The sequence below is a fragment of the Micromys minutus genome, assembly GCF_963924665.1.
Source record: "Micromys minutus genome assembly, chromosome: 15".
Lineage (NCBI taxonomy): Eukaryota > Metazoa > Chordata > Mammalia > Rodentia > Muridae > Micromys > Micromys minutus.
Window position 1 is genome coordinate 7,857,782 of NC_137984.1, and position 13,087 is coordinate 7,870,868.

General features: G+C 39.0%; 1 protein-coding gene across 2 annotated transcripts in view; it reads right to left on the bottom strand.

The window, feature by feature from the left end:
- NKAIN2 (sodium/potassium transporting ATPase interacting 2) overlaps positions 1 to 13,087 on the bottom strand; it is a gene marked incomplete at both ends in the record, with an annotated part of 975,028 nt that overhangs the window by 20,823 nt on the left and 941,118 nt on the right. For both annotated transcript variants that reach the window (XM_080929354.1, XM_080929353.1), the window contains one exon: positions 573 to 633. In XM_080929354.1, coding sequence (XP_080785480.1) covers positions 573 to 633 — 61 coding nt within the window. The remainder of the gene's footprint in view (positions 1 to 572; positions 634 to 13,087) is intronic.

The following is a 13,087-nucleotide window of genomic DNA, read 5'->3' on the forward strand; positions in this document are numbered from 1 at the left end:
ATCATATATCATGTTATGTCATGTCATACCTTAACATGTCATATCAGATCATGTCATACCATCTATGTATGTCACCTCAGGTCATGCCATTCCTATTGTTATATTAATTAAATTCCTATTAGGTATTCAGTTGTCGGTAGAGTTTTAAGAACTATTGACAATTATTGATTGTCAAGCTTTGTTGTCCTCGAAGAAACTGACTAATTAGCAGCCCACAATAACTGAACTGTGACAAAGGAAAATATTCACATCAGCTGCTTTTAGATTAGACACACTTCTGTCTCTAATCTCCCATTTTGTTTTCCACTAGAATTGTAAGGAGAGATTTTTTTTTTTTTTTTTGAGATTCCTTTCAATGTAAGAGGAAACACACTTTTTATTTTTTTTTTCAAATTCTGTCTCTTTAATATGCCGATTCTTTTGTGAAGACTAGATTATCCTGATGGGCGCTAAAGGCTTATTTCCTGTTCTGCTGGGTCGGGAGGGATGTTGTCTCCACGACAGGGTAGCTGGGAAGGAAGACTGGGGAAGCTTTGAACTTGAAAGACACAGAGCAGAGCTTTCTTACTTACAGCTGTCTTCTTCTTCTGTTATACATTTCACAACGTAGCAGGCGTAGATGAAGCCGGCCAGCTGAAACAAAACAGACAAGCTTTAGAAAGGACACAAAGGCAGGAGAGTCTGGCCTCCCTGGGGGAGCAGCGGCTTAAAGACAAGTGGTTAGGTTCCTATTTGGGCTTCCAACACGATTCATCTCAGAACCTCCACTCTTTTGTGGATGTTAGACTCCAGTGGCATCCATCTGCCTAGGAGATAAATACATTGCTTTCCTTCTTCTCTGGCGTTTATGTGTGAGAATTGCCAATTGCTAGGTAAAGATAAAACAATTATTCCAGGTGCAGGAATGGAAAAGGGATGTAGCCATTCATGAATGGGCTCAATACTTTTTTTTTCTATTTTGTTTTTTTTTGGGGGGGGGGAATAGAGCTTCTCTGTGTAACCCTGGCTATTCTGGGCCCTAGGCTGGTTTTGATCTCAGAAATCCACCTGCCTTTCATTCCTGAATGTTGGCAAGTGATGCCACCAGAAGCTTCAACATTTACATTTATCCTTGGCTTTCCTTTAAGTCAGGGCCTATGTTTTGAAAACTGAATTCTTCTCAACTAATAAAGAGTCCAAGGATTTCCTTTCCACTGTGCTGCGCAGCCTCCTTGAAAGGAAGGAAAAGTCTTAATGAAGCCTGTACCAGGGACCAGGGTGTTCTCAGCATAATTATGATTTCAGGTGAAATGGTGCCTGTGAGTAAGGATTGTCAGAATACTCTGACTTTGGGTTTGCGCCTGACCTACCAAATTGTCTGAAATGTCCCACATAAAAATCCTGTGGTCATCATAGTCCTTGTTCATTGAGATGTGAACTTATAACGAACTCCTGTAAAGTCATTTAGCATCCAAGCCTCAGGACTGAATACTTTCGTAACAGGAATATTTAATTAAATTCTGAACTCTGATAGGAGCACTGATGTCATTTACCAATAAGTGTCTCATAGCAGAAGCAAGCCAAGTTTGTAGAATTCTATGTTCTATTATTATACAAAACAATGAGTTCCATTGTGAGATTTTTCATGTACATTAATCCCCATACCCTGTTCTTTTGTAGACTTCCAATGTCTCCCACCATTACACATAACTTCTCTCACTGTTTCTTCCTCCCTTCAAATGCTTTCTCTTCTGATTTCTTGTTCTGTGTGTGTGTGTACGTGTATATATTCCTATACTTACATATGTAATAGAAATTTTAGATTCTTTATGCAAATAAGAGAAGATATTTCATTTATCTTTCTTTGTTTTCTTTCCTTCGTGGTGAACCTCTTCCTTCCCCTCCCACTACGCCCTTTCTACACATATGTCCTATGTTTGTTTATGCATGTTCATGTTGGGGAGCTCTTTCCAGGACTCCTGCCCTCCCTTGGTTTGGTCAGTGATCCATTTTGTTTTTTGTGAGCTGGTTAAGAAGACTCCTACTTTGACAAATACTCTTTATTTCAAAGTTTTTGAATTGTCTTCAAAGTATTTTGTTTAAGGTATCTGATTTTTTCCTTCTTTCTTGCTTTGAAAGCATTTTGCTTTGGTTGGATGTGTTTTCGTGCTTTCAGATCCCTGAGGACATTTTGGTCAGTATTTTGTTTGCTTTTGAAACATTGGCAGTATTTTGGGTTTTGTTTTGTTTGTCTTGGTTTTGCTTGTCTTTGACATGTTCTGATTTATTGCCATTTTAGCAGTTGTCTCCTGACATTCCTCCTCAAGTTTACCATTCTGCATTTTTTTCTACTGTGTGTCCTGTGGGCTTGCCGAGACTTAAGTCTAGGAATTTTCTGAGTACCTGATAAAGACTTCAAAGGAAGGAAGCATTTGTTACCTCCCTCAACCGAAAAGACCAGGGACTGTCAAGGGGAACACCCCATGTTGTGCAAAAGTCTGATAGGAAAACCCAACAAACATACTCTGTATTTGGGTCCAAAGAAACTTTATTGGCTTGCTTGGAAGACACAAATAATGGCACATATGCACAGATGTGCAAGGTGACCCCAATACGCAGTTGGAGAAGAGGGTCTTAGGGTAAAAGCTGAGAAAAATCAATCTTAAAAGCAGCACATGAAACTGACCTAAAACCTATATTCCATAGTTAGCATGGACAGACAACTTTCCAGAAGAAAAGGAAGAATTTGGGGTACAAGGTTTCTAAAAAGGAGGGAATATTTAGAGATCAGTCACCATGAAGTATGTTCACTGGCATGCGTGATAATTATTAACTTGAAAGTATATGAAAAAATGGGAAGATCCAGAGACCTAATCATTTACTACCTCCAAACTGGTTTATTTTGTGTCTGGAACAAAGTCCTAGTCAATGAAGTTATTACATTTTCCTCCTTTTAAAAGACAACCGTAAGCAGGCAACCTATTTTTTTCAAAGTGTAAAATATCTGTTAGCAAACAGAAGAACATAATTATAATGCGTTAAATATATAAAATATCACAGGACCCATTTTTTAAAAACATATTTTATCTAATGAAATTATAGTTAGATTCCTGCCCCCCTTCACTCACACCCTCCCATGTTCCCTCTTTCTCAAATTCATGGTCTTTTATTGCTTAGTTATTAATATATATGTATTACTGTGTATTATATATGTATATATATATATATATATATATATAATGAATTCTTATATAAATACAATTTGATGAGTCTATTTAGTGTTTCTTGTAAATGTATGCTTTTAGTGAGTACCATTTGGTTATCTAAAATGATGATGATGATGATGCTGATGGTGATGATGATTTTGCTGTGCTGTCTAAACTTTGTTGTCACCTTGACTCATTTGAGAAGAGGAAACTTCAGTTGCAGAAATGCCTCCATCAGATTGGCCTGTGGGAATTTTCTTGAGTGCTGATTGATGTAGGAGGGCCCACTGTGGGCGATCCCATCTTTACGCAGTTGGGGCTGGGATGTATAAGAATGAGAGCCTACTAGCAAGCCAGGAAGCAGCAATTCTTCCAGGATTTTTCCTCAGTTTCTGATTGAATTCCTTCCTTGACATCCCTCAGTAATGAGCTGATAACTTTGTAGTGTAAGTCAAGTGAACCATTTTTCTCCCCAACTTCAGGTTATTTATCACAGCAACAGACAACAAACTAGAGTACAATTAAAAAAATGTTACTCAGCAACTTGAACATTTACGTGGGATTATATTAACCCTTTCTAAATCTTTTATGTGCCAGGAACCACAGGAGGATTTATTCTCTGAATAGTCTGTCTCATGAGCACATTATCCTTGGGACTTAGGTCTGGCCCTGGCTACTTAATGACCTGTGAAGTTGAGTAAATCGCTTAGGTACTGCCTGTAACTCTCTGCTTTCCCCTCCACTTTACATTCCTTCTATAGGTTGCTAACCTTTACCAACTTATCAATGGTTTACGCTGTAAGTACTTGTTGAATTATTTGTAAAACATTTTCCCCCTGAATCACAAACTTTCCTTTTGGTTCTTGCTTATTACTTCATTCTTTTGAAATGAAAAACCAGGTAACAAGCATTGATAACTTCTGAGATTTAGGGCCAATGGATTTAAACATTAAGCATTAAAGTATTGCTGGAAGATTCTCAGTTATTAACTGTGCTCTCCCCTAATCCAGCTAAGGACCTACCTACATCTGTATCAGAGGGCTTCTAATTGTATTCAGCTGCATTTTCTAATGACCAGGGCAACTCCTTTGATATCAAAGTAAGTCCTATTGCATTCCATTAAAAAAGCCTGTTGATTAACAGAAGTTTAGCTTTTAAATTGGTCACCTCTAAATACAAATGAAATTGTGAATTCCTCCAATTCATCAGATTCAGAAACTTTGATATCTTCCAATTTTCCTATACCAATGTGACTTCCCAATAGCAAGTTATAAAATTTACCAGTAGTAGAGAGTTTCTAATAATAATAATCTCCAGTGTTTCTAATTTGGGTATCTCTTAAATGCTACCTAATCCACCATAGGGACTCTCACTGGTACCAGCTGACATTATGACTGGCAGTTTTATACTGTGTAAGCTGAGCACATTTAAACACAACAGGACAAAGACAGCCAAACGCTGAGACAATAAAAAATGTCTCCAGACATTGCCACATGTCCCTTTTTCAGAATGACGTTGCCATTTGGTTATAACAACTCTTTTTGATACAGTTCCATTGCCATGTCGGAGAATTTGTAATTTCAAGTAGATCTGAAAAGTGGCCATGACAAAGGGAGAAAATTGTATAAGTGACAAGTGGTACAGCTGTAATCATTAATTCATTAATTAATCTGCAACTACCATTGGATCAGCATTATATCTATGTTTCCAGAAGACAAGTAATTAATGTTGCTTCTCCAGAGTGAGATCCTCAAGAGGAATGTGATGTATCTGCTCAGGCAATGTTTATCGTTTTTTTTTTTTCTTCTGATGGATGTTTATTAGCCTTATACTACAGCAAGAGATATCATAACTTTATAGGCAGATTGGGGTTTAATCAGCAGGGTTCCCTTGTTATACACATGTAATGGGTAGCCCTTGGAAAAGGATAAAATTCTTGGTAAAATCCAAATTCCTCCTGAAGTGATGCCCGGCCTCTTAGCTACACCGCTACCACCCTTACTTAGAACTCAGTCCCATAGAAAGCTGTTGGTAGCTTCAAGAAAAATAGTGTTTCTGTCAGTACTGTCCCTTAACTCATTTCTTACTGTGCCAAAGGAGAGTGCTTTCCTTATCTAACTCGGCCTTCCGTCCAATGTAATCTACTCATTCTTTGAGAACACGTTAGTATATCAATCCCCTTAAGGGATGGCGGGCCATTCTCAGCATAGGTTGTAGGCTGGCATGCTTGAGACAAATCCCACAGATGCAAAAGGGCTTTGAGAGAGAAAACAGCGGGGAAAGGCAACATTTTCTAAGAAGCATTCAGGAAAGAACTGGACAACAAGCATTACACTTAGAGAGGAGGAAGGGAGTCTAGGGCAGAGGCTTTCTGACCACCTGAAGAGATGCAATTGGGTGCACACTAGAGATCGCAGCTCAGGTTATTAGTTACAATGTGAGTGACTGTCATTAAAATGAAGTGGTTGGGGCTGGTGACATGGCTCAGGAGTTAAGAGCACTGAATGCCCTTGTGGCTCAAATTGTAGGTAATTACAGTTCCAATGAATTAGAACCCTCTTCCGGCCTCTAAGGAGTCTAGACGTGCATGCGGCACACAGACGTACATGAAAGCACAACATCATATGCACGAAACAAGAGTAAATGAGTCACAAAAAATAGAAATGTCTTTTGCTTCTTCTTTTTATATAGATCAAATAATAAAGGAAGAGGCACATAGTACTGTACCGGAGGCAGGAATGGCTACCCACTCAGGAGGAAATAAAGCACTGGTGTTGAAGTGCAGCTAAGTCTAAACTAATTTATAGTTCACTCACCCTGTCATCTTCATGGATCCAATAATATTTCTTCACTCTGAAATCACCTGGTGAGGTGTTACCCGTTATCTTGACATCATTACCGACAGGAAGGAAATGATATTTTTCTTCCCAGAACTAAATCAGATCAACATTCCTTTTTGTGTCACAGACTAAGCTGTGATTGGATGTCCTAGATAGTCTCTCAGAAGCTAAGAGGTACAAGGGAAGGGAAACCTTGGGCAGGTATATAGAATTACTCAATTTCGAGAACCATGCAGTGACCTTGGTGTTCAAAGTATGATAGTTTGAACATCTGTTTCTAGCAGAATGGATTTGTTGGAACAGTTCTTTCCCTTAGCCATTCTAAGTCAAAAAGCACAAGTAAAAAAAGCCGAGCATCAAATGTGCAGCCAACATAAGAGCCTAAGAGGTAGAAAACTCAGCACTCATAAGGGCCCTTGTTCTCCAAGGAGAGAGATACAAGGTGAATTCTTCTTGTCTGTCCCTTTCTTCCTCTTTCATTCCTCCTCTGTCCCTTATTTTCTTTCTCATTTCTTATCCCGTCTATCTTATCTTGGTTTTATATACACCAGATTCAGACTTGAGCAGCTCAGAGTCTACCATTGTGTCCTAAGCCTTTGGGGAAGCCTGCTCTTTTCAATCAAAGGACTACGAAAGAGGCAGGGTGGCAGGAAACAGTTTAATAAACAATCACCTCTTCTTCAGCTAATGACACAGGAAAAGCAAGCAGAAAACAACTCTATTTTCACTGGTTAGCTACCATAGCAAAGAGCAGGGAGCAAAGACTTCTTCCATGGCCAGGCTATGGGGCCTAAGAAGCCAAACAAGGACTCTAGATCTTTATTTATTCTAAGAATCAGAAAGACTCCCCTGTTTCTCCTTGTGAGGGTTAGTAAAGTGCTAGCCTTACTCTACAGTAATACAGCACCCTAGGCCTCCTTGTGTGAGTGATACAGAGGAGACTGTGGAGTCAGGACTGTGGACCCATGTTCAGCAGTAGTGAGGACCATCCTTACCCTGTAGTGTTTGTGAAGGGCATGAAGGAGCAGCGAAGTGTCTTCTGACCTGTCTCAGCTGCAATGCTATCACTGAGGGGCTACTGATTAGAGGACAGTTCATTGCCTCTCAGCCTTAAGGACAAACCCTTCCTATTTTGAATCTTTATGGAGTCAAAGTGAGGATCCTGGACTTACAGCCTGACTCAAAAGAAATAATCTGGAATTTTCCTTCCCCTTGTCAAAATGTTATGGGATGAATTACCACAAGCAAAAACAGTAATTAAAACCCAGTGTCTCATAACATGATACCCTAAATGTCTACATTTCAATTAAATTTCAATTAAAAAATACTCATCAACCCAAGGAGGATCTCAGTAAGAATAAAATCAGAATCAATGGAAGTGATTATCTGACAAGTATTTTAAATTAACGACCATTAAACAAATGCTTCAATAATCATTATGAGCCAATGAGATAGAACAAAAGCAAAAAGAAAAAAATCTAGGCAGGTCTCAGAGAATAATTAAAAATTATGAGGTGAGCCAATGTGGGAAAACTGAAAACTTAGAAGTGAAAAATAATGTTACTAGAGTAAGAAAACAGTCTTAGAAAAAGACAAATTTGTTTCAAGGGGAAAAATATTTAGGCTTGATCACAGGAGACAGAAACCACCTTTTAGGAAACAGAGAAGGCGATGAACACTGTAAACAGTGTCAAGGCTCTTGAGGGACAGTAACCAAGGGACTAACACCCATTACTTTACAAATGTACAAATGACAGTGGTGCTGACACACACACACACACACACACACACACACACACACACACACACAGAGACACACACAGAGACACAACAGAGAGAGACACACACAGACACACACACAGAGACACACACACACAGACACAACAGAGAGAGACACACACACAGACACACACACAGACACACACACAGACACAACAGAGAGACACACACACAGACATATACACAGAGACACAACAGAGAGACATACATACACAGACACACACACCCACACACACAGACACACACAACAAAGACACACACACAGAGACACACACACAGACACACACAGACACAACAGAAAGACACACACACACACACACACACATACACACACAGATACACAGGAATAAAGAGGGAGAACTTTATTTTTTAAATTGACAAAATCCTCACAACCCTCCAAACTCAATAAGTGTCATGAATTCCAGACAGTATCACTTAAAACAAACTCACATAAGACACAGTCAAAAAACCAAAGACAAAACATTAGACGCAGGAATGGAATCTTTTATGCAGCACCAATCTGAAAATACGGTTTCTTAAAAACCACAGATGCAGTTATAGTCTGGAACATTTACTTTAGAAAGAAATAGACATGTAGACATTAAAACCGTGCTCTACTGTTGACAGCACATTTCTCCTCAATAGTCAAACCGAGGCACAATCTGATGTTCTTCAGTGCAAGAAGGATTAAACAGTGTATACATCTGCCCCATAAAATACTGCGCAGCAACAGCATACAACTCATTCTTGGTTTATACAACAACTTGAGTGAAGTTCCATAGATTTGTGCTTTTTGAAAAAAGCCAATTCATGGGCTGGAGAGAGGGCTTACTGGTTGAGAGCACTGGCTGCTCTTTCAGAGGACCCTGGATCAATTCCCAGCACCTACATGGCAGTTCACAACTGTCTGTAACTTTGGTTCCATGTGATTTGACACTGTTACACAGACATATATGCAGGCAAAGTGCCAATGCACATAAAATAAATAAATAAACCAGATACATGTTTTAAAATTCTGAAATTTTATATTATTTAGATTAATTAACAATTTAAAAACTTTATGTGTGTCATGCATGTGAAGGCAGTTGCCATGCTTGCTGAGGCCAGAAGAGGTCAGATCCCCCTGGAACTAGGGTGGCAGGTGGTTCTGAGCCAACCCTCCATGGGTGCTAGAAACTGAACTCTGGTCCTCCACTAGAGCAGCAAGTGCTCTTAACCACTGAACCATCTCTCAAGCTTTCGAAACTTAATATTATTTAGCTCCATTTTTATAACATATTTTGTCTGTTTGCTCAACTTAAGACACATATTCCTTGAGTTCGGAGTAGGCTGGCCTTGAGATCTAGCCTTTCTGCCACCGGAGTGGAGAGTTTTGACTTGTATTGCCCTACTGAGGCTGTAATCTCCACTTACTACCCTAGAAAAGTGCAAAAATCTACGACAGACCAGTGGTTGCTGGAGGCAAAGAGGTGGGGGTTAGAGGGAAGTAGATATGACGATAAAAGGTAAAACAGCATCATTTCATTGGCAGGAGTACTGCACCTACAGCTTACCAATAGGAATGATAATATTCAAAGAACAATCCTTTTTTTCTTTTTAGAACACACAGTATTAGGTTTCATTATGACATTTTTTTTTTCTAAACAAAATTGCTTTTTGTTAATTGTCCTGTCTTTTTCTCCTATCTTCCCTCCAGTTCAATTTTTGTTGCTATGTAAAGCACCTTGATAAAAATCAACTTAGGAAAAGTGAAGCAGTTAGCCACAACACACTCACATTCAAGAGCAAAGAAAATAAAATAGATGCATCTTTGTTTACTTGATGACTTCCTGATTTCTTCTTTCTTACATTGTTCAGGAGTTTTGGCCTAGGGAATGGTTCTGCCCTCATTGGGTCTTCCTATATCAATTAACAAGACAATGCTCCTATAGATATGCTCATAGGCTAGCTTGAACTAGATAATTTTTCATCAAGAATTTCTTCTCAAAGGGAGTTGGAAATATATTGTAATTCTACTTTAAATACAAAAATCTATTTAAAAATAACCAATAAAAACAAAAAAAAACATTAAAAAGAATTTTCTTTAAGAATGATGTTGAGTTGCGTCAAATAGCTGGTTAACTAACCAGCATCATGCACACCTTGTTAAACTGTCTTTGAAAACACCACTTTAAGGTTTCCCATCTCTTGTTACCACAGTTTCATGTTAATTTCATGATATAAAATTTAGTAACTCCCTAAAGCTCACAGAGTCTTCAAAGTTTCCAGCACTCCAAAAATCCAAAGCTCTGTGAAAGTTCAAAAATCTCTTAATTATGGGTTCCTATAAAATAATAAAAACAACACATGTAAGCATTGTTGTTTCATAAGGCAAAATTAGGGTATAACCAGCAATCACACCAAACCCACAAGTGTAAATCTGTGGGTCCTCTGGGACCCACTCTTCAGGTAATTTTTCAGAATTCTAAAGTGCTCGGGTATCCCTACCTCCCAAGCTTTGCCATCCGCAGAACAGTGACTTTCCTTCTAGTCCAGCTGCGCCCCACACCTCCCTATCTTTGTTGGGAACTTCAATGTTCTTGTCATCTCCAAAGTCCTGGTGTCTCAGTTGTAACCAAGGCTCCACCTTCACCCCTGGCTTCTCTCAGCAATTCTGACCCTGTCACAAGGTGCCATGCCTCAGCTGTTTATTTTACAACTGTCTCGACCTTGCAGCTCCACGCCTTCGAAACCAGCACCCCATGAGACATTTGTAGAAGATCACCACTTTCTGCCTCTAGCTTGAGATGCAGCCTGGTCCCCTTGATTCGGTTTCCGGGTGCTGACTGTGAGGAAATTCTCTCCCACGGTCCCAGTGAAGCACAGATTTCAACTCAGTCAATGCTGATCTCCTATCAAGCTGAGTCGGTTTTGCAGCTTCTGCTTGATCACTCGTATTCTTAGACAAGATATCACACTAGTGGCCTCTGACCTAGTTCACATCAAAGTTCCCAGCCCTTCTGGAAACATCATGGATTGAGTCTTCCGTTTTCATGTTTCAGCATTTGCCCTGCCCCGCTCCCTAAGCACCCACTATAATGGAGCATTAAACTCTGTCCAAAGTCGTCATTAGTCAGTGAGTTCCCATGCCATCTCCAAAGTCTCTGCCTCTCTTGACACGGCTTATTTTCCTTTTGGCGTCTCCTATGGAGTTTAGCCTCTACTTAATCTCATACCCCTTGTTTCCAGTATCCAAGCACTTAAATAATGACCCACATCTTACGTATATTACGCAATATTTGTCTTTCTTTTGTTTTTCTTAAGAGAAATTTACTTTATTAAATTAAAAGGTAATAAGACCCATAACATGACCACAGAGTCACACAACTGGAAATGCAACTACCCAACTATCATACAGAAAGAATGATGGTTGGTGTCATTAATCAGCCAAAGCAGAATACAACTTTCACTATTATTATGGGACTACAGACTTTCCTTTTTGGTATTATGGTTTTTAATATAAGCCTTTTGGGTCTCTTTTCTAAGTTTAATATGCTATCATAGCAAGAGTGAAGAGAAAAAAGCTGTTTTTGATGACTTGGCACTGAGTTGTCTTTCTGAGCCCGTGTAACATTTAATATAATGCTTTCCTGATTTACTAATTTTCATGAAAATTTCATTTGGCTTCAGAGCTGAGTAAAAACTTCATTGTGCACACACCAAACTTTAGTCTGCTCTCTCTCTCTCTCTCTCTCTCTCTCTCTCTCTCTCTCTCTCTCTCTCTCTCTTTGATGGCCATAAGGTTGGTTCCATTTCCTTGCTATTGTGAAGAGAGCGGCAATGAACACGGGTTTGTAGCTATCTCTATGGTAGGACACAGAGTCCTTTGAATATACTACCCAGGAGTGGCATTCGTGAGTCATATAATGGCTTTCTTTGTAAGCTTTTTAGAAAACCTCCATGCTGATTCCCATAACAAATGTGAAAATTTATACATGGAACATGGTATTGTTGAGGGAAAACTTTTAAGGCTCCCCCCCCATTATGGGTATACACATGAAGCATGTTGCTGTTGAGGGAGAACTGTCAAGGATATACAGAATTTACCATGGTATTTTAAAAATAATTTCATGTTATCTCACAATTAAAAAAATAATAGAAATCAGTGTACTTTAGTTTAAAAAACTTTTGTATAAATTATAAATGTAATTAAGCAAACTACTGTACTCGCTTTTCAAAATACAGACATATTTATCTCAGAGCCTTCAGGCCAATATGCAGCTCCACAAGAGTTTTTGATAGTGGTCTGATATGGGATCATTAGGCAACTTCTGACTGTGGCTAGGGCTGGGGGTGGTGGCCAGCATTGCTCTGTTCTGAGCAATGAACTCATCTTCTAAATGAGTTAGTGCCAGCTTTCAGTCAAATAAGTCCCTTTCTATTCAGAATTCACAGCTCACCTGCTCTGACAACTTATATAGCAGAAGTTCGAACAGAGTATATTATGTACTTACAGAATACACTTTTACATTGTTGATGATTTTTACCCACTTTCAAAAAATCATATTCAGCAGAGATATCTAATGATTATATAAATGATATTAATAAAAAGCCTTTAATGAAACATTTCACTGTGTGGGCTGGTATGTCATTTTGGCTGTCCATCAGACGGTTCGTATTTCACACTATTTGACTGGCAGGACCATTATGTTGCAGGTTTTCTTGCTATGAATAATCAAGGTAGAGTTATCAGCCTACAACCATTCATGAAAGATTGCCTTTATTGTGAGTGTTCACAGCCCCCTGGGCCTAAGCAAGATTCTCCATCTATGAGAAACATATTTCAATAACAGCTTTTCAGTATTATGCTGTATCATCAGAAATGACTGTTAAGCACATATGAAAGGATTAAGATACACTTGCAAACTCATATTACCCATTGAGGGGTGAGAAATGGACTGATCCAAATGGTAATGCTGCCTCAGCTGATCATCCCTATTATAAATCGTTCTCTAGAGCCTGGTTGATGTCTTCTGTCCAGACTTACCGGGAATGGACACAATTTCAAATGGGTCCTATACATTACTAGTAAAGTTAACAGATCAGGACATATTCAGGTAGCATGAAGGATGGATAAGATTTTAATGTCGTCATGGTTAAAAATTTCTCTCAGAGTAAAAATATCAGATTAATTTTAAAAACTGCTTTGAGGACACTGGTTCAACAACTCTATACACACACCTTTTGGGAGGTGGTGAGAGGAAAAGCCAGTGTGCTGCCAAATGAGTCCTTTCCCATTCGCTG